Here is a 23,402-nt window from a genome sequence, read left to right as displayed (position 1 = left end):
ATCCAGGGTGTAGTGTGAGATACTCATAATTAATAAAGAAAAAAAGTGTTGAATGAGGCTGTGCGCAGATGAGACCTCTACTGCTCTGTCCTCTCTATATCGCTCTTTCCTAATACAGTATGTTCCCTCACTCTGCAACCCCTCCAGTTCTCACCATTCACTTTTTTTCTCATCCCATCAGCAGGTGCATCAGTTCCTTTGCTAGGGGAAATGAGTGTGAGGGAGGTGTTGTGCAAGAAAATGTGGAGTGGGTGATGTGTCAGGGAGGGAGAAGATGAGGACTGAGAAGAAACTAAAGGGGGGAGAGCAACAGTGCTGTACAGTCACAGCATAGGGTAGGTAGAGAGGAAGAGAAAAAGAGAGAATGGGGAAAAGGGAGGAGGGCAGGGAGAGAGGACAAGAGAGATGGTGTGTGGTTGCCAAGCAACGATTGATAACCAAATCCCCAAGCATCCTGCTTGTGCTGCCCTGCCCTCCCCTCCCTCCAGGCCTGGATTAGACACAATCACAAACATAGACAAACTCACTGAGTAGAGTTTTGTTCTTGAATCATTTTTTGATTATTTTCTTTTATTTTATTGTTTTGTTTTTGATGATCTGTAATTTCAAATCAGACTTTGATTTTATACCCTGCAGCCATGCATGATATCATATATATCCTGTCATTTTTACGTTGGTGTTGGGATGTGCAGCACATAGTCACAAAATCAATCTCATAAAACAGGTATGATGGATGGCACTGAGCTTCAGCGGGCTATTGCTGTATTTTTCTCAGATTCTCCACCGCATGTGTGAAATCAATACATCTGTCACTCTAGAAGTCATTCTCATGTGGGACAGCCTTGCTTGCACCCTCTCCATTACCAGTTTAAAGACTGCCATCAATGCCATCCCCTATCTCCGGGTTGTAAGGATTAGAATGTTAGGAGGTATACCCTGAATCTGTATTCAGCATGCGTGTGCTGTGTCTGTGGTCGTCACACCCTGCTTGTAGCAGGTGTTTCTTCATAGGAAAGCCAAAAAACTATTTGTTACTCACAATATGGAATGCTGTAGCCAACACCATGAGGGAAAGGAAGGGAGAATATATAGAGAGAAGCCTTCCAGATCAAAAGACATATCAAATCTATTTTAAAGTATCCCAGAAATTAACACAGTTTGATACAGTATTTTATGGAACCACCATTACAGGAGAATTAATCGAAATTGCAAAAGGTTGAATGAAGAGCACATGACACGATTTCTTTCCTACTCCTCTCTCTCTCTCTTTTTTTTTCTCCCCCAGACGAGAGGAGTGGGGACAGCTGGGGGGGGGTGAGAGAGACAGAGAGACTGAAATAGCCAGCCCCAGCAGCCTACCTGTTAGAGCGCTGGATGGCCGGGTGATCAGATTAGAGGTGTCAAGGTTTGTTAATCTGTGTGGGAGAGACAGACTGCCACACGCGCCGCTTGCTCACATCACTCCATTCATTGGCGGCGGCTGGGAGCGGAGCAGATTGGATACTGACGCACGTCGGGGAATTTCCCCCCTTTCTACAATGGATACCTGCAGGGAACGAACCTGGGTGTTTCTTCTCCTGCTGTGGCAGGGGGGCTGTTTGGCATCGCAGTTTCCGACACAGCTCATGTAAGTACAGCTTTGATAATCCTATTTCGAACTGTAGCCCAAGCTCTCCAGACTGCTTCTCCTTCCAAGGGCTAATTGTGTAGACATAAGTGCAGGGCTTGATTTCCCAATGAGCCGCTCATACTGTGTTGTGTAGACTGCATAGTTCGATACGTGGGTGTGAGAGTGGGGCGGGCAGGTCGTTTCATTCATACACCGATGGTTATCTGAGGCACATTAATGGCAGACGGCATTTCATCCCAACTCTGTCTGTTCACATCAGGGGGATGATTAATGTTGGTAACCGTGATCAGCAGTTTGTCGCCGGTGGCCACGCTGGGCAGTGACAGCTCCTCAATGAAGTTGTAGAAGAGTTACACCGGCTCACCTTGGTCTTAATGTTATATTTATAGTGATTCAAGTTGTTTTTTGTCTGTGGCCTTTCGAGTTTTTAATGAGCGATCTCCTTTGTAGTTAATCCGTTTCCCCATAGTACTGAGATAGGCTAAATTCGGAAATGATTCAAAGACACATTTTAAAAATCTGGCCCTCTTGGTTCCTTTCATGTTGATAGATAATTTCAGAGTAACTGCTCTTGAAATGCAAATCAAATTCAGCCTTCGCATTAGGCTCTATGTCAGAGCAACAGACTGAGCGAACAAGAATCACAAGCACAGCCCAGATAGGCTGAATCACAACATTTACAAATCCAGACAAACAAATACAATTATGAATGCAAAAGCTGATTGAATTTTTGCTTCCAAGCCAAAAGACCAATTTTTCTGTTTGTGAACGGCACAATATTATCGTGTGAATATCTGATGAGGCTGCACCTTTTTTTTTCATTCTAGAAAATACAACAAGGCAAAAAAATACCATATTTATCTGAATTTATCTGAGGTTTGGTCACCAGATCGACCAAAATACTTGCATCCATCTGTCGTTTTTTTTGCCCAACTAGTTCATGTTTGTATTTATGTTGGTATGTGTATATTTTTGCTAAATTTCAATTGATCAGTTGAGTAGAAAACCGAATGTCCTGCTATAGGCTACACAGTATTTAAGTCAAATGGCAAAAGCAAATAACTACCTCATAACTAACAACCTAGTATTCTTTTATTTGATTTCTTTTAGTATTCAGGCTCCAAAATGATTACCAGTAAATGATAAGTAAATCTTTTCTCTTTTGTGTCTCTTCTGGATTAAGCAGCTGAATTGAATATTCTTCATAGTAATGCTTTGCAAAGGTAAACCTACAGTCCGGATCATCTCCCTCGTATCATCACAAAACTTAACCTTTTCACCAAACAACTGTCTGCAAGAAAAAGAATAAGAAAAACCAAAGAAAAGTACTTTTGTTTGGAGAGTGCATGATGCCAGTAATACTTGAACAGACAGACACACGGAATAAGCAAAAACAGAACACTCAAAATTAGCTTGATTTCACACTTCATTAATCAAGATCATTCTCTTGGAGTGCAGTGATCAGGTGGTTAGAGAGAAGACATTGTGAAAAAGCTGTTTGGCAGACTATAAGGAGAGGGTGTTTTTTGCCTGTTCATAACCATCAGCTATTCTAAAGATTAAACATTTTTACGCTACCTGAGATGTTTAGAGTAACATTTCAGCATGAAGAGGAACAAGACTGGAACAAAAACTCTCCAAACAGTATGGTAGCATATCATCATGTGAGAGTTTTTGAGTACACAATATGATGTTGGCTTTACAATACAATCAATGGTGGTTATATCACTAAACCATTACCATCAAGTAAAATTGGAAATCTAAGCTCAATCTTTAGTTGTGAGGAAAAGATTGAGAGCTATGTGGTGGTCAGCAGAGTTGATTCCAAAAATGCCACTACAAGCGACTTTTCACTATCTGGGTCAGGCTGAAAAAAATTGAATTGGCCTCCTGGGTGTTAATGTAGAGGCTACAGTGTGAGCAAAGCACCACAGGTTGTTCTTGTGCATTGGAGTTGATGTTTCCATGACTCGTTCCGCTTTGCTGTCTGTACTGGGCAGTTTCTGTCTTTGCCTGTGTAATGATGTGTATTCGGAGTGTAGTTTAACACATCTTCTCACTGTGAGACACACACTTTGGGCAAGCTCATTACTCTCTCTAGTTCCAGATAGATTTTTACCACAACATCTGTCTCTCACAGTCTTACGTTGTCTCTTTGCCCCTCATTCTGTTTTCGCACTCATCTGCTCTTCCTGGGTCTGTAAAACAATGTAGGGCAATGTCTGACCCAGATGCCATTTGAACATGTGTTTGTGTGTGCATGTGTGAGTATGTGTGTTTGATTATCCAGTATTGTACCACAGGCTATAATAATTAAACCTCAGCAACCGGAGAAAAAAAAGGAAAAATGTTTCTGCCTCAGCTCAGCTGACTTAATTGCCATTTATTTTATTTTTTTAATGACAGCGTTAGTTTAGTCATTGCCTACCTACCATATCACTTTCCTACTGTGCTAACAGTACAAAAAAAAAAAAGAAAAAGAAAAAATAACGAGCATCACTCTGTGTCATCAGAACTTTACCTGATCCGATTTCATGAGCCACGGTGAGCTGAGATTATGTTTTACCTCATGGTACTTATGAAGCACGGCTATTATACACTGGCAATTCAAGGTATGATATGTACATATGACTTTGGGGAGATGAATTAATGTGCATGAAGATGGGAAATAAAGTGTTCCTGCAAATATCCATACAAAGCTACAGATGTAAAGCTTTAGAAACTTTCTGTTATAGAAGAGCGGTCGTGGCTCAGTGGTGGTCGTCCAAAAACCTGAAGGTTGGCGGTTCGATTCCCACTCTCACTGCTCAAAAGATGGGTGAACTGACATCTGGAGAGGTGGCATTCCACCTCCTTGCAACGACCGAGGCGCCCTTGAGCAAGGCACCGTGCCCCCGTGCTCCCCGGGCGTTGTAAATGGCTACCCACCGCTCCAGTGTATGGCATCTGTCTCCATGAGTGTGTGACCATGTGCATGTGTGTTCAACAGGTGCCAACCTGGATGGCTCAAATGCGGAGGAGCATTTTTTTTGTATTTCCTGTGACAATGACCACATGACAATAAAGTAATCTTAATTTATTGTATATTAAACTCAGTAATCATTTTACAACCAAGACCTCTGTCAACACGTCACTATGTATGGTATTCTGCATAATGACACACTTACAGCAAAGAAACAAAAAGCATCCTAAAGGTTCAGTTTTCAAGTTAGGGTTATTCTGCTTTCATATGAAATCTGACAAAATAGGTGTAGAAGAAGAGTGCATCAAAAAGACGGGCAAAAATCCATACCATCTATATTGTATGCGTAGAACCACACACATACTACACCAAAGCACACGTTTCTCAAGCATTTCTCAGGACCTGAGAGTTGTTTTCTTAGAGATTTACACTGGTCGCAGGAGATTTCATGAAAGTTGAACTCAGGGAAGAAAGCTCTCTACTTCTCTGAATGTCAGGTCCCTGGAAGCACACACATAAACTGTAACTCAGAACTGCCTGTCAGGCTGCCTCAGGCTTTTAAAGCGTAAGGGTTCCAAGGTCCCCTCAAACACCTGCAATTAGGAGATTTAGGGACAAAGACAAAGGGGTCAGAGGACTGGAGGATCAAGAGGAGAGTTTCAAAGAGGAAGAAGTTAATGAATAGCACGAAGAGAAAAGAAAATAAGAGAAGAGAGGAGTGGCATATAATTAAAATAAATAATAAATAAAATAATTTTTCATAGTAAATTTAATTCTTAACCTGTTCAGCCCCAGGAGCCTTTCTGGGACTCCTGCCTGAAAATGACATGCCCAAAATTAACGGAGTATTTCTCTGCATTTGTAAACCATCAAAATAAAGCTCACAGTTGTGGGACTTCATCTGAGCAGGTGTAAGTACCAGATCGGCTCGGCTTCCAGATCGGCTCGGGCTCCATCGTCTGCTGATTATGTCACACAATAGTAACCGTAACTAGGCGCTGTACGTCGGAGAGTTTTTTTCGTGGCGTTTCGGTGATCGGCAGCAGCTATGGAGAGCTTTTACGAAGAAATTAAATATTAAATTAAATATTTTCCTACAAAATAGTGTGTACCATATATATATATATATATATATATATATATATATATATATATATACATACATACAGTCTAAGTAAATAAGACAAATACACACACTTAAAAATTTGCTTAAAGAAATGGCATCTATCTATCTATCTATCTCTGTCTGTCTGTCTGTCTTTCTGTCTATCGTGAAAGTCAAACGCAACGTAGTTTTTCCGAGCAAATCACAACTGTCCGACGTGCAGCCAATCACAATGGCTGTGTTCAAAACCGCATACTTCTCCTACTACTCATACTAACTTTTTGAGTTAGTATGCAAGTTTTAGTATGCGAGAAGTTCATGGATGCATACTAGATTTGCCGAAATGTTGGGTATGCATCATGAGGTTACTACTCATACTCAAACTACCCAAGATGCAACGCAACGTGACGTCGCCGATCGTCATTTCCTGTCAAAACGGCAGTTTCAAACTAGCTATAACGAGAGTAGGTTAACTTTCTGTTTTCAAAACAAAAGCACCATTTGTATCGTAATGGCTTTCCCTATGATAAAAGGCAACGGGTCTTTTATTTTGTGAAATTAAATGAAAGTTTGTTGCTCACTACGGCTAGCCTTAGTAGCGCCGAATTCGGCGGAACAAAATTGTAAATAGACGGTATTTTGTCAGATTTTCAACACGTTGGGGATCTAAACGACTACTTTCTCACCTGAAAATGTTTCAAATGTTGCTAAAGTTTACAGAGTTTAGAGCTTAAGCGAAATCAGCTTCAGGCCGGCTGATTTCGGCTCGGGCAGGAGCGAAATGCATTGTGGGTAAACGATCTGGTACTTACACTGGATCAAACTGGATGTTCCCCTCCCGCCCCCCACATCTGGGGCTTTGGGGTTTGAGAGGTTAAAATCAAACCTAAATCTACTCATAATTTGTATATGATGATAAAAATGGAATCTGAAATTTTTCCCTCAAATCTCTGATTTTCAGATACAGAAAATACTGCTCCATATGCAGTATCTGCCTGCCCAGCAACAAAGTGTCAAAATTGTTAAAGTACAGGCTAAACCTAAGCCTATTTTACCGTGCAGATTTAGGATAGGGCACGTATAGTTTGGCATGGAGCTGAAATTGAAACACTACATGCTCACTTCTCTGTCAATGCTGAATTCGAGGCAATTCCTACTTCCACTTCAGACAAGTTCATAAGGTCGAGCTTTGCAAAATAATACATTTATTATTAATATTATACTACTACTACTACTACTGATAATAATGATAATAATAATAGTTGTTATTATTATTATTATTATATGCAGATTCAGTGCCAATAGATTGCTGTTAACTACCAGTTTTTTTCTTTTTCAAACAACCACATCATAAAATTCCTACAATGGAATGACCTTCCCTAAATGTTTAGGAAGCGTAAGAAGCTTTCTGATTTGAAGTCAGTGGAAAAGCAAACATTAAGATATCTTAACTTTTTTTAAACAATGCATCTGGCAAACTTTCTCACAATGAGCTATCCCCTATGGTATTACCTCTTGCAAAGTGTCTCATCTTTTGCCTCAAGTCTACTGCCTCTGAATTTTCCTCATCCACTGTGTATTTTCTGTTTTTTTCGGCATCTTTCCCCCTTTTCTTTCTTGCTCTTTAGATCCTCTTTACCCTTCTCTCTTACCGCCTCCCGTAGCAGTATAGTGTCACAGTAAATGTTCTGCACTTTTTTGCTCAGACATACTTCTTATTACAGCGCAGCAATGAGAATTTATGAGAATATTCATTGGAGAATGAATATCCATCTTACAATGTTTATTCCGTTGTGTATACATTACCATTAGGGAGGGTCACAGCTGAGTCAGTGTGAGTGTGACTGTTAGTGTGAGTGCATACTAATGAGAACATCTGTATTCTAAGCAAACTTGTAATCACACTCTTTTATATTGTGTCCTTATGAGTAGCATGAGAGAATCATTAAGTGCTTGCATTGTAGCAGATGGGAAATATTTAGGTAATATATCAACATGTGCACAAATATATCGCTGCTGGAGTCATCGCAGGCACACCTGTGAAAACATATTCTAACAAGCCATCCTTTTAATGCATCCATCCATCCATCCATCCATCCATCCATCCATCCATCCATTTTCTATACCGCTGAATCCGTCGGTCGGGTCGCGGGGGGGGCTGGAGCCTATCCCAGCAGTCAATGGGCGAGAGGCAGGGTTCCTTTTAATGCATAATGACATAATTATGTTCTCTAGCTATGGTTACTTAGAAAAGGAGTGATGTATAATTTATTGAATCAAAAGAGGTTATTATATTTTGACAAGACAAAAGTCTTTCTTTTTTTTCAAGAGAGTGGCTGCCATCTTTGAATCTATGGAACATGTGACTCCATGGCACCAGCAGGTTGGAAATGATTCAAAGGTCTTTGATATACAGAGGGACATATTGATCCTGGCTTCCTCCCACCTTTCGCCTGTCCACTCACATCACTAACACCACCCACAACACTGGTTGACACTTTTCTGATTGGTTGATTTTATGTTTGAACTTCTAAAATGTTATCATATTGGGTGGCAGCCACTGACACGTCTTTTGTTAAATTATTTTGTTCCTGGTGATCTGAGTTTGATTGGTTCACATTCTGCTTGACCTATAAGAGTGATTCTCATTGATCTTGTTTGTTTTCATGCTATGTCACTTGATGGTCATGCTGGACGATAGATGTAAGGTAGCTTGATTGACAGTTTAATTGTGCTGTGAGATTCCTGTGATGTCTCTTTTAATCTCATAACAGCTCAGTTACAAAATTGTTTGCGTGTATTGCTTTGTCCTGTAGGATTAAAGAATGGGTTGATCAAATGCAGAAAGAGCTGATCACCCTGGCAGATACAGCATCAGCTGGGAAGAGCCTCACTCAGGTATTGATACTAAAATGCAATCTTTTCATTGTATTCACAGAAAAAACAAAACATGTAATTCCTCCTTTTCAAATGAAATCATACACATAATTAATCAGTTAAGTAACAGAATAAATGTATAACACATTAGGATTTCCATGTATGATTGTGTACACTGTTTGATGTCTTCATCTCTTCAGATTTTTCTGGGAAACCAGGACCTCTACACTGTGGAGCAAAATGATGCAGAGGAGCTGGTGGCCAGGGCAGCGAGGAACATAGAACAGCTGCTGCGGAAGAGGTCTGCTGCCTTGGAGGTAAGACTCTTTCCACTCAGGGGAACCAGCTGTCAGTTTGCAAGTTTATACAGTGCAGGACAAACTCTTTATTAACACGGGCCATGACGCAGAGAAGTTTCCCATCTGTTCTTGTAGACTTGAAGATATACAACAAATTAAGTAATCAAAGTGTGGTGCTAAAAACCCTTGAGACATAATTAGGTGCAGTAGGTGTTGGTGACATGGTGACAATCTTGATATTTGATTATGCCTAATAAAGTCTTTCTCTAAGATTTGATCAAACATTTAAAAAGTAAACTCTGCTCATTTATTTCTTCTTTTTTCTTTTTAAACGTATCTTTTGCAGGTTAAACTCCTTTGCACTTTTCCCAGCTCTCCCACACTCTACCTCTCTAGAAACAAGCAAACCTGCTGCTTTAAGGTAGAAGGCATATCAACAGCCGTTGGCACTGTTTTGTTTTGCAAGCAGAAGATGACATTCATTATTTTGAAGCAATAGAAGAAAACACAGAACTTGATCTGTAAATCAGGAGATTCTGAAACATAGCCAGGGTTCTGTTTCAGTGGATTCATACTTATTGCAAAACTTACCGCTCTTATAGTGATATGTGGTGGTCACCTAGAGTAATCTTAACATTGCCTGTACCTCCACTCCTTTTCTTTTTTCTGTCAAGTATGTCTGCTCTGCACATTTTCCACTGGGAAAACAAGAGACATACAGAGCAGCTCCAGGTTTACAGTTCTTCATATTTGTTGGGAAAAACAACCTGGCAGAGTTTAGTGGCAGAGTCATACAGCGCACCGCTGAGCGATGACTGCTGTAGATGACACACACGTACACACACAAAGGTGCACGCACGCACACTCTCTCTCTCACACACACACACACACACACACACACACACGCACGCTCTCGTTCACACACACACACACACACACACACGTGCACACACGCACGCACACATAAACACATATGTATACATGCGAACCAGAAGAGAAAGAGACGAACAAAAAAGACACAAGCTCATACTCAAAATAAACTAATGCACACACATTAGGTGAGCCGCTGGCTTGACAGTTAGCACTGTTACATGTACTGCTGAATCGGGCAAGAGCTATACATGCAGGAGGCATTTGATCCCCAGCCGTGTTATCTGGGTGTGTCTGTCCAGAAACTCAGTTTCGTATATATTTCGATGAGTCTCACATGTTTACATGCGTCTTAAAATTGCAGTCTTGGTCAGAATAACACTAAATATTTAAATTTGGTTTTTATTGTGTCTTTAAATGTATGGACTGCACAGTGGTATGGTGGTAGTTAGTCACAGTAAGAAGGTTCTTGGTTTGAATCTCAGCTGGGGCCTTTCTGTGCGGATGTGTTGGAGGTTCTCCCCGTACATTCATGGGTTCTTTCCCGGCTACTCCGGCTTCCTCCGTTCAAAAACATGCATGTCTGTGTAATTGGTGATTCTAAATTGACCGTAGGAGTGAGTATGAGCTCGCACGGCATGTCTTGTTTGTCTCTGTGTTTTCCCTGTGATGGACTAAAGACTTGTCCAGGGTGTACTTGCCACTTGTCCAGTGGTGGATGGATGGAGTCCAGAACCTCATTGCCCCAGAGCTGGTATAGAAAATGGATGGATGGGTGGATGGATGTAACACATGATAGGAATTTATTTAACACAAATCTTATATTATTTATTTAGATTTATCAAATTTAACAAAGGATTGGAGATAGATCTTAAATCTGTTGTATTTACCACAGATCAAACAGTGGGTGAGGCATTTTTGCAAACAGAAGCAGGGACGGAAATTGCTCTTTTATTTTTTTTTTCCACAGGAGGGAATGTGATAATGAAAGCTTTGACCCTGGGGAGCTTCGTTCTTTCTCCCCACTCTCTTTTTTCACTCTGAAGTAGGTCAGAGTTGCACATCTGTATCAAGAGTTTGAACTGTTTTCACAGATGGTTTACAGTAGACCTTTGGCTTTATAAGTCCTCACCATTGTTGTCTTATTAGTAATGGAACAGGAGTATTTATGAATGTTCATAAACACATCTTCTGCCCTGTGTCCGTGTATGTTAAGTACAGACTCTGGTGTTCTTATCATTTTTCCAAGTACTGGTGCCATGAGACAGAGTGAAAACTGGCTCTAGTGAATGAACAACGTAATAGAAGACAGCAATAGTTTTGAGGCTGGGTTGCATCACTGTGCATTTTTTGGTTCATATGTGTAGTTGGTGTGTGAAGCATCAGCTTGCTTGATGTTGACAGTCTATCTTACCCTCAGACATTGAGACATTGATCATGTATCAGTCTTTACTGTGTGTCTGTATCTCATCCTCTCTTACAAGTGACCTCGAGGCACACCAGTATTGAATTTTCTGTCCTGAGCTGCATGGATGGCGAGATAAATGGATAAAGGGGGGTTAGGGAAAAAAGACTAATGAGCAGGAACTTAACAGATATGTGAACTTTTGGACAGAGGCAAAGAGCAGAGGGAGGTTGCACTGGATGGTACAAACAGTCCAACTTACAGAAAACAGTAGGCTCTCAGTTCATTTTGTTGTAGGTTTCCTACGTTGGTGTTGCTGTTTTTAAGACTTGTAAACTGCCCAGGAATCGTAAATGCCAGCAAAGGCGATACTGAAGATGACTGAAGTAAATTGCTCCTGTAGGTTTTAGTTATTCTCTGAGATAAGTTTTGCTGGCCCATCTTTATGTGAGGCTTTTGGCTTTATCTACAAAACACAAAAAGAGAAATCTCATTGCAGTTGGGACTTTCTTTATTGTTCAATGCCTTTGAACAAAACAGGGTTGAAAAAGACTTTCAGTGTCAATATAATTGACGACGACCCAAGGCACTTTAGCTATTACCACTTAGCCATTAACTGTTTTTAATCTTTCATCCTCCCTTTGCATTTTGTCCTTTTTTGCTCTTTTTTTTAGGTTTCTTTCTCTGATCTCCAATTCTGCATGATGGATGACCTTCTACAGGCCACTGTTTACTTAGCCACAGGTGTGTGAAACAAGTATGTGGCTACGTGTGGCTACTCGTGCTTCCATAAATAAGTGTGTGGCAGAATGTAACATGAATTATTAATGGGTACTTGGCTGCTTGCTGTCGGTAGAAATCCCTTTATCACAGGTTGTGCAATATATACTGTGGCTTAAGCTCCACACGGAACAATCATAAACACCAACAGGGACAACAGGCACAAATAGTAATGTCCTTCATGGGAAGATGAATAAGTATTACCTAAATGCTGCTTGTTATCAGCTTCCTTGTCAGTCACATTTTATTCTTCAAGTCTGATCACCTTATGTAAATTTCCAGACACTCAGACCTTTTAACATTTATTGATATTATTTTTATTCTTATATAACAGAGAGAGCAATGCAGAACCCTACACAGATCTGCATAACAATGGATTTACCTCTGCAATTTCAGTGAGAAGAAAATTATTTACCTTTTGCACAAGTCAAATGGCAAGACTGCTGCTTCAAATGTATGCATATGCAATAATACAGGCAGGTTTACTTTTCCTGAAACGTATGGAGCTGTACAAGGGTCATTAGAGACAACCCTTGTTTTACTGAAGAGGGAGATTGCCACAGCTTTTTTCAAATGCGGCTGACCCCTCGGTGAAAGTGTGCGATGTGCTCGAGGCTAGATCCAATTACTTGAACACATCTCTCCCTCCCCCCATCTCCAGCCTGTTCCCTCTTTGTCTTACTTTTTGTTCCCACTGTAATTAAAAGCTTAATTATTGATGTTGTAGAACTGTTAATGCAAAAGAAGAAACAGTGAAACACTGAATAACTGCCCACATGCACAGTCCTGAATCATGTTATAGAATGTGTAAGTTTTGCACGCCTAATTTGTTTGTGGGCTGTAGTGGCGAAACTTAACTGCACAACAGCTGCTCACATGGACAGCAAGGTCAACAATACCTGTAATTAGATTTCTATGTTGAATTAACAACCTGTAATCAGGGCTGATGTAATTGTTTTCATACAGAAATGAGGGATAACTCAGGGGCACAAAAGGATTAGAGAGCCACTGTGGCTTTGTACGTCTTTGATATGGAGTTTGCAAGCCAGGCTTAAAACTGGCCTAGGCACTTTGCATAGGCTTCACAGTTCCCATTCAGTCAACAGAATAGGAAGCTGGTGACAACAAAGATTAACCACGAATAATAGCATGCATCCTTTTAGTGAAACATACAAATTCCCAATAAAGCTGCTCTTACTCACATTCTCATTCACATACTTTACTGTTGCTTTTGTCAAATATATAAACGTGTCCGAAATTGTGACTGAAACTGTGAGCCCATCATAACAATGTGCCAACTCAATAGTAGTCACTCAATGTAAATCTGGACTGTCACTGTGCAGCATCAGCTGATGATTTTTGCGATGGTGTATCTAGCCTTTGAAACATCAAACTCAACTTAACCTCTGTTTCAAATCATTTGAACAATGCTGAGAAGTCATGAGAAAACATCATTAGCATCAGCATGACGTAAATTAATTCAGTTTCACGCCTTACTTTGAGCAATGATGTTTCAAAAAGCGAGTCACATGTGAAACATGAATCTCAATAAATACACCATTACCAGATGAGGCTCACCTTCTGCCAGCTGTACATGCCATGTTTATTACTCAAAGTACATATAACATCTTGTTGATGCCAGATACAAAATCCGGTTGGGCTCTGACAAAGTGGAGATATTGTAGCAGGCACCGGTTGGACCAGCATCTTATGTGATGGATGTAAATGAGGGATTTATTAGTGACCTACAGTCCAATATGAATAGGTTCAATGCAGGATAGATGCTCATCCACACACATGAGATGTCTGCTGGCTCAAAGTTGTATTCCTTACATCAAGAAATCACAATTTTGCTGTAGTTATTCGCTCTTGCTTGAACTGTCAGCAAGAGAGAATTGTGTATGTGAACATGTGTACAATATCTGTACATTTAGTCTCTTCTGTTGTGGTGAACGCTCTTGCCAGTAACTAATGAGCTAGGCTACAACAGTGCTTACCGGTATACATAACCAGAACTGCTAAAACTCTACAGAATGCAGGAGGTACATTTCTTCATTGGGGAAACTGCTCTGCATACGGGAGTAGGTGCCCGTGGGTACATGCGTGTTTATGCATTATGGTGTGGTTTCTCAAAACAGCATTTCTCCCTTGTCCAATGTTGGCTTATGCAAAATGATTATTACAATTTAAACATTTACCAATAAAAAGATTGGAGTAATGAGAATTCATGAAGTTTTTATATGAACTAAGCATGTTTCAATAATACCACACTTTTGCTAAAAATATCTTGGAAATTGTTTTGTTAAAACTGTCAAGTGCCTTGGGCTTAGCTCTGATTCAGATAATTATAACTACAGTAATTTTGCATGAGCTCTTGCATCGTCTGCAGGAGAGTGTTTATTACTTATTACTCGACAAAAATAATAAAAAAAATTATGTTAGTGTTTCTTATAGTTTACATTGGTTTATTTCTGCATTTATTTCTAAAAGAAATAAGATTACACACAAACAACCATTTTGGTAACACCTTCCACAATAATCCTTTTACATGCTTGATAACAGATGTTATCGTGCCCCAGATTCCTGAACAAATTAAGTGCGGCACAATTGATAAAACATAAATTGCTTTGCCATTAAACTTTGTTTATGTATTCATTGAGCTGCAAGGTAAATAGAAGTTAATGTGTCATTTCTGTCACCGTTGACATTCTCACCCTCAGTAAGGGTACCCCAGGAGATGAATCTGAAAAAACAACCTGAGCCCGAATAGAAAGCATAAGCTTATTTTAAAGATTACAACATAAATCCCAGAGATATATCTATCGGTTAAAGAACAAAATAAAGGGAAAACACGTATTTGTAATAATAATGCTAATAATACTGTATGCCAGTACGTTATTATTATTATTATTGTTATTATTATTATCTATTATTACCTCTTATTTTCGAGTTGTATTTACACAATAAAGGTTGTTCTGTACCCTCTGGATAGCACAATTAGTTCAACTCTAACCCTAACGATTTCACCTTGAAGTTTACAATTTGCTCTTAGAATTATTACTTGACATAATTAAAGTAACTTTTATGCCATTCTATGTGAAATATAAGATTACATCTGGTAGCCCTTCATCCACCATATATGAAGCATATATGGGAAAAAAATCTGCACTGTTGGGCATTCAAGACCTCTCTGAGGTCTCCCCGAATATTGTTCGGAAGATCTACTTCAACATTATAATCGCATCAACAACTGTACTCTCTAACAGTTGTATTTAATTGTATCCCAGTCAATATTTCCAGTGCTGTGTTAAATGATTTAGTTATCCAGTTTCATTCATCTCGGGCTGTGTGCTAAGTCCATCGCGTATTATCTCTGCAAATGTTTAATAGAGTCTTTGAGTCTCAGGTGTTGGACCATATTTATAGTAATCTGTTGCCTCCTGTGACAGTGTCATCATTTTGAGCACAAGATGCGACATTGTGATCTCTATGTTGGTGTGTTTGTGTGTGTTGTGCGTGCGTGCGTGTACAATCGAAACGCAGTAATGAGTAGAGGCTACGATATGATCAGAGATATGCCAGTCTCCTGAACAGATGTTGCCCAACCTCCCATCTCCGCTCTCTGCAGATCATATTAAGTAGACAAGAGGCGTCTGCGAGTGTCTCTGTCTGTGTTCTTGCATTCATGTTTATGTGTGTTGACAGAAAGGCAGATGGGGGGGACACAGATGGGGATTTCTAACTAGACTTGTGGTAGGTTAGAGACAAGTGTCTAATGCATTCATAGAGAAGAAATCTAAACTGTGTTGAAGGATGCTCCATAGTTACAACCATTTGCAAGCGTTGCAGTTTCTTCCTTTTAACTGGCGACCAGAGCCATATGCCTTTTTTCTGTCACTATAGTGAAACTGTGAGGTACTTACAGTCACCGAAATGTGACAAGAAAATTATTACTCGCTCACTTTTCATCCAGCTCAAGTTGGTGTTTTTCTTCCAAATCAAGCTGTTGCCTCTCCACAAGTGTTTGTTTTTACTTTGTGTCTAACAGGGCTGCTCATTTTGTTTGTTTCAAGGTTCTAAAAGAACACCCAGTATGAAAGAGTTAGGTTGAGAACATATACTTGTTCAATCATTCTCCCAAATCGTCTCAGGCCAGATCACTGAAAATCCATTAAGAAGAACTACTTTGGTGATACTTGATTAATACTTGATCATATAATATATGAAATCATGTGCAAAGTCATAATAGACTGGTTACAGCTGCATAGTCTTATGATTTGAGTTTGGTTTTATGAAGTTATTATGTGTTGTTGTTTTTTTTTTACATTACCATCTTGCTTAATTTCTTAGTGCTTGTACCTTCAGCATTTTTCTTTGATTGCTTCCTTTGTTTAATTTTTTTTTTTTGTCTGCTTGTTTGTAATTTTGATTTGGGACCTATTTGTATTGTTTACTGGAATCTGCCGTCTGATTTTCCATTATGGACCATAGCCTTGGGAAATGAATACTCTTGCCGTTTGGATTTGACTTGTCTTGCATCTAGATCCTCCATCCCATCACACATCTCACCTGGGCTTCGATGGTTCACTTTCACCTGAGTCTTATCACACCTATTACCTTTTACCTCGTCACTGTATGCGTGAGTGAACAAGGTCAGAATCTGCCCATGGTCCTGCAACTCTAGAACAAGTTTTTTGCTATCATCTCCTAAATCTGTATGTATTTTTTGCTTGTATATGTGAAATTAAGATATATGCTACATTTAATTATGGTTACACGTTAGCTTAGGTTATATATGTGTGTTCATATATGTATGTATATATATAAATATTTCTTTGAAAAATGAGGGTGCCATTACTCCTGGAAAGCAGATATAGACTTAATGTTTCTGTATGTGTTCAACCAAAAGAAGAGTTTAATTGATATTCCCATCCTCTCATGTGATTAGAATTAGAATTTAGAAATGTATTATTTTCATGCATTATTCTGATAGGTGGATGAAGCACCAGGCAGAATATATTTGTATTTCTATGTAACTACCAAAATATACTTTTTTTCAATTTATGCCCTATAGGTTCTGGCTGATGTTTGAGTAATTGGTTGATTATATGTAAACAAACCAATTAGTCAGAAATGAGAAATCCATCCATCCATCCATTTTCTATACCGCTGAATCTGTCGGTCGGGTCGCGGGGGGGCTGGAGCCTATCCCAGCGGTCAATGGGCGAGAATTTTTTTAGAGACACCAATTAACTTGAAATGAGAAATCCTTTATTGAAAATTGTTTTTCCTTTGTTATTTTTTGTCCTCTTTTTTGTTCGCAAGAACACAATTCTCACTGTTTCTGTGTTGTAAACAAGGACTTTCTTTGAAATTTGGTCAGGTGATATACTGCACAAAAAGCTGTACAGATTAGAGCAAATGATAACAGTTTTTCTTGAGATCCATAAGGGCCAAAGAGCCAAAGGGAACAAATTAGATGTGAAACAGCTATAGATTTTCTGTTCACATCAGAAGTATTGCTGGCCCCTAAGAGAAGCCACATGGAGCAGCAACACCGTCCTATGGGTTCTTGATACCTCAGCTCTTGCTTTCTGTCTCATGCTACCTCCCTTTACTCATCTTGCCTTATTCTCTGTGGATCACTGCATCTCCGACTTTTTATATTGCCATGCTTCTCCAGGCTACTGTATCATGCATTTGACCATCTCCTGTCATTTTGTGACATCTCTGTCAAACAGGAATTAAGAAATCAACCCCTTTGACCTCTATGTCTCATTGTGCTCTTCCACCCGTCCACTCTTATCTAAAAACACCTTACACTTGCTTTTCTTCTATTTGTTACTGCCACTGTAATTTCCTTCATCCTTTTGTTTCCCTTTTCCTTTAATGTTTTTTTTTTTTTATATTAGTGTTCTCCTTCTCCTGTTCTTTCTGACACAGACAGGGTATTTGTTTATTAGATATGAAAGAGGGACATTTTTAATGAGCTAACTTTGAAGACTGTGATCACACTGAGTCAGGACTGTTTTTTCTTTCTCTTTCTCTCAGACACCTGTCTTTTTAATTTTCCCTCACACTGACCCATATTGCCTGCCTCATTTTTACTTTCTTCTCATCCCTTTGAGCTGGAACACATGGCAAAATAGAAAACCAGTATTCAGGGTTTTGGACATGCTGTCAGAAATGAGGAAGGGAAAACGTAGACTATGTGTGGGTGCTAATGATCTTTTAGTTCTTTGTTGTCTATAGAGACAACAAAGCAATACCCCCGCACCCCCCACCCAACACACACACAAGCACACACACTCACACGTACACACAAGGACTCTAAGATGATCTGTGAAGTTTAGTGGAGGCTAGCCTACTCTCATCTTCCCCATCCTTTCAGCTTTGCTCTGTTTTCTCACTAAGTGCATGGTGGGCTGCTGGGCTGCCCTATCAGAATGATGATAAGACTGGTAAGAGTATGGCAGGAATATATCTTTATTGTGCTTTCAGGATTCCAATGTTAGCACAACTTGGCTCCAGGTTTTGTGTTGCATGGCAGTTGCTAAATGATCTCGTACATTTCACACTTTCATCCATCCAGCCCATTGCACACAGCTGCTGTTTGACCAGAGCTCACAAATTTGCCAGTGACCCCACCCATCCCCACCACGGACTGCTGTCTCTGGTAAGAGGTTTTGTAGCATTCGGAGCAGAACAGTCAGATTCTTCAGAACAGGTTCCTCCCCCGAGCCTTTTGAACTCCCAATAACCTTATACCTCACCCACATATGTGCTCACACTCATGCTGTAATGCCCCTAATTTAATTTTTGCTTTTAATTACATCATGTTATGGATTCCCTCACCTCTGTGCTCCCCTTCCTCATTGAAACAACTCATTCCATAAGCCTCTTTGCCACCTCACTGCTATAGACCCAGTGTCCAGCTTCGCTGTATACAAGCAACCCTGTACTCCGTAAAGCTAAAGGGGAGTAAAGACTCTTTTCAGGTCTCCAATGGCAATCCATTGAAAGAGTGGACTCATTATTGTGTAGAGCTTTCATGAAAAGTGAAAGGGAGGCTAATGGGCTGTTAGATCAAACATGCTACAGAAACTGTTACGCACTTCCATGAAGTAAAACAGTGGAATGCTGAATTTGTTTTTAACTGACTTCTAATCAATTGGAAAAAAAAAAGGCTAATGGCCACAGCTCTGTAATGAACTGTTATGCTAAATCAGAGAGATTGGCTGTCACTTTTGAAGACGTATAATAAAATCTGGACTCTTTAGAGCTCATCTGACTGTGTGGTTGTTTTCGTTTGGTTTGTGTGACAATGTCTATGAGTATATGTTTGACAAATAGAGGTATACAGAAGGATACGGAGAAAAAAAGAGGAGTAATAGGTATCTTTGCTCACACACACATTCCCACCCTCCCCCATGTCTTCCAGAGGGGAGAGGAGCCTCGTCAAAGTCCTGTCATGAATTTTTAAAAACTCTGTCAGTCTGTGAGTGTATATATCTGCAGATCTGCATGTGTGAGCTCATATGCAGGCAGTGTAAGGGGATAGGGAATTTTCAAACAAAACAAGATCTTTCTATTCAAATTATAACTGTCAGACAAATTGCTTTAAAAATGATGTGTGCTGTATCAAACATTCAACAGCTGTTGCTGATACTTATCTTTTCCATCACATACAGCAATGTGCTAGGAATTATTAATTGTCTTACGTGCGTGGTTCTGAATTTAAGAAAATTAACATATTTTGAGAACAGCCTGGATGTATGCTCGAGTGATAAAGCTCAGCGAACCTGATATACAACTTGATATGATGTTACATGGCTGATGTTTGACATCAACCCAAAAAGAAGACGTGCCTTACATAGTCTTTTTCAGGATGCTTGCCTATCTGTCCCTTAGGCAGTGCATTTTCAATCTTAGATATTAGCTTTTTCTATTGATACACTTATGGAAAGAAATGGGATTGGATGAAGTGATAGAGAACCAGCTATTTCCTGAAAAAGTCATTAAATATCACGATATGTAGAAGAGGGGTTGCTAACTTATTTAGTCATCTAAAAATAATGCGACCCACACAATTCTTCCTTGGCTTTCTTCACATAATTTTTTCTTTAACACTTGAATAAGCAGCAAACTGTAATTTTACAAAAGCTGGTCTTGGAGGTGCAGAGGTACCAGTAGCACAGAAGCATATAATCAGCAAGTGACCTCAAGCAGGATTGCACATTCTACTTTTGTACCATGATGGGCTCCTAGTCAAATAAGTGTTTTAATTCAAATAGAGCTCTGATCAGATGTAAATAGCCATATGGAATCTGTAAAGTAGTTTACACACTGTAGTGTCTGAAGATAACAAGTGTTATCTTGAATGTTGAACATCTGACCAACAAGAAGGAAAACATGATATAGAAAGACAATATGCTATTTTAGTACATGAGATAGATCATGCATGATAACTTCATCACTACTTTGTGTTTGTTGGTGAGTGTGTTTGGTTGTTTATGACTGGAATGAAGTGTATATTTTTATGTTTCCATCCAATGCAGAGGAGGTGGAGACAGGTCTGGAACAGTTCCAATGACTGAAGGCCAAGGCACTGTTTAAGAATGGAGTGATTGCCGGCAGCAACGGTCATGGATACAACGATACATTTCCAAATCCATTCTAAGAAAAAAAAAACAGATACTATAAACATCTTATTTAGATCTGACATACCTATCATACTTTCCTTTGTGACAGCCCAGCAGATGCAGATCATGGAGAGATGCTGTCATCAAAGTAGTTTTTTGGTACATGTTCAGATTGCTTTTATTTCTTCAAAATGCTTTCCTGACTGGTGTTTCTCTGTATCAATTGTAACATTACTTTTGTGAAGGAAGTCACAAGTTCGAGGGATTGTTTTCTTTAAGAGCATTCCTTTTCTCTGCATGGTTGTTATGACCCAGTAGAGACCAGGCAGACAGGCCATGACCAGGTTAAGCTTATTTTTCTTTGTATTTACCTGGGTGAACATGTGCACAGATTTCTGCAAAGGTTCCAATTTTTTTTTTGCTTCTCTGCCTACTGTGGGTCTTTTGGTTCTTTATTCTAACAACCAAGCAGGACCCTTAGAATTGTATGCAGTGATGGTCAAAATTGTTTATGTACAAACAGCATCTAGATCACAGAACCCCCTTTTGTCCTATGGCTAATTGTTTTCTTGACAAGAAAATGACAAAATAGGATGGAATCATACTTTGAAAGATAATTTGATCAGCCTGAAGCTTTGTCCAGGTTATGTAATTGGTTAGCAGTGTGACGCTATGTATAAAATCTTCCCCTTACATTGCTTATATTTTACTTTTGTAGCTCTCTACTGTGACCACTATTGTTTCATCTATTGCTTCTCATTTATATGAATGTATGGCTATGTAGCTGGGAAGTTTAGGTAAATTGCATGTATATACTCTTCCTCTTATCCTTATCCTTATTTAGCAGTATCCAGTTTGATCGACAGCCTCTCAGTGGGTAATCCATTTGCTCTTGACTTTATCTGGTGATCAGCTGGCCACCATCCTGGTGCTGACCACAATGTCTTCTTCATTTCACTCTTTGTTTCACACACCCCGTCTTGTTCACACTTTCGAATACACACCCACACACAGATGGACATTTTCGTATGTTTCAACCTTTTCATTCTGACATTCACAAAGGCGGTGTGGCCTTTAGTGACCAGTGAATTCTGCAAGACTGCGATAGCCCTGTAGTTTGAGCACTGCAAATGAGATTCAAATAATTTCTCTGTCTCTGGGATGGTCTTCTTGTGCTTTTTAATGTGTCTTATACACACTTTTTCCAGAAAATTGCAGACGCTCTGATCAAAACAACCTCGGAGCATTTTCCAATATGAATCACTGCCACATTTGTCTCCCCAGAAATTGGCCACAGCTGCTGAAGTGTTCCAGATGGAGCATGGGTGGAAAGACGAGTTTGAGGTAACAGGACAAGCAAAAGATAAAGACAGACCACAGCACATACACTAGGAACTTAAAAAAGAAGAAAACCTTGAAACACTCATGAAATGCAAATAGCCATGCATGTAGTCCAGACTTACATTTACTTCTTTGTCTGAATATTTTAATCTGTTGCAGATGCCTGTCATTGGCAATGAGTACAGCTCCAGTGGTAATTGGGTTTATTGAACATTATACACAGTATTATTACACATTATGACCAGATGGACAGATATGTGGCTTTCTGAAAGCCTCAGTGGGAGTGAGTTTTGAATGAGATTAAGTGGTGCTCAGGAAAGATACTTGCTGCAGGGAGTATAAGATTTGTGTTAAAGCCGTAAAGAACCTTAATGCCCTGTTAATTGCAGGAAAATGCATTACTGTTGCTTTACAACTGCTAGTTGGTACAAGCACATGTTTTAAAAAAGGAACACTCTTCTCAGTATAACATGGTTTCCATTTAACTGGAAGCACATACCAGTGTCATCAGCACCTTAAACTGTGTGATGAATTAATGGTGTTGCCAGCCAACAAATAAAAACAAGCACTTTTTAAAGATGGATAAAGCTTTTCATGATAACATAAATGGAATACTTCTTTGTATAAGACCTCAAAACATCCTAAAATTAATATTTGGGCTTCTTTGTGACTTGTTTACAGGATGATGAAATTGCCTACTACAACGCAAAGGACAACGTGAGTGTTTTTTTTCCTTCTGTCTTTTTGCCTTTCCTTCTTTTTAAGCCCTCACACAGGTCACACTGAGACATAGGCCAGGGATAAGGTTTACGTACACAACGCTCTCCTTATCTTGTCCTCCTCACTGCCACATCTTCTCTTCTGTCCCTTATTTTCTATCTACCATTCACCACATTCTCAGCTTTTCATTGTAGTACCCCCTTTTTTTCCTCATTCAGGCTTTTCTTCCCATGCAGCTTCCTCCCTGTCATCTTTCCTCCCACTATCTTTCAGGTGAAGAGGTCTCTGCCATGTTTCTCCACTAATTGACAGATGAGATGTATGAGTTGGCTACGCTGTTGCTTTATTAGGAAGCAAGTGTTCACACTAGCCCCCCCTTCTTTTTCTCTCTCAACACCTCACTACCTCTCTTCCCTACATTCTTTCATATCTCATCATGCTTTTTACCATATATCTCCCCGTCTCTACTGCTCTCATTGATGTAAATTGGCGAATACACAGCAGGAGTTATAAATCTCCACTAGTCCATAGACAATCTGGCTATCTGCTGCTCCTCCCTTCAAGTGGTGAAGATAAAAAGAAAAAGGCAAGACATCATTACACAAATAGTCGATAATGCTTTGTTTTTAAAGCGAGCATATAGGGTGCAAAATTGGCCGTAATGATGTAATTACTTCAGACGGAATTTGTTGAGGATGTGTAAATTTTTCTATGCTTCTACCAGCATTCTACTGCTTTTTTTTTGTTTTTTACAGGCTATGCCTCGGCAAA

The 23,402-nt window shown here is 39.6% G+C and overlaps 1 protein-coding gene across 1 annotated transcript in view; it reads left to right on the top strand.

The window, feature by feature from the left end:
- Nucleotides 1–1,338: 1,338 nt before the first annotated feature.
- Nucleotides 1,339–23,402, top strand: part of LOC142383899 (voltage-dependent calcium channel subunit alpha-2/delta-1) — a 75,146-nt gene continuing 53,082 nt past the window's right edge. The window contains exons 1-5 of the mRNA XM_075469716.1: nucleotides 1,339–1,627; nucleotides 8,514–8,595; nucleotides 8,775–8,891; nucleotides 21,855–21,914; nucleotides 22,593–22,628. Coding sequence (XP_075325831.1) covers nucleotides 1,539–1,627; nucleotides 8,514–8,595; nucleotides 8,775–8,891; nucleotides 21,855–21,914; nucleotides 22,593–22,628 — 384 coding nt within the window. The 5' untranslated portion in view covers nucleotides 1,339–1,538. The remainder of the gene's footprint in view (nucleotides 1,628–8,513; nucleotides 8,596–8,774; nucleotides 8,892–21,854; nucleotides 21,915–22,592; nucleotides 22,629–23,402) is intronic.

Source organism: Odontesthes bonariensis, chromosome 7 (genome assembly GCF_027942865.1).
Source record: "Odontesthes bonariensis isolate fOdoBon6 chromosome 7, fOdoBon6.hap1, whole genome shotgun sequence".
Lineage (NCBI taxonomy): Eukaryota > Metazoa > Chordata > Actinopteri > Atheriniformes > Atherinopsidae > Odontesthes > Odontesthes bonariensis.
Note: the sequence above shows the minus strand (reverse complement) of the source record. Positions and strands in the feature narration are given on the sequence as shown.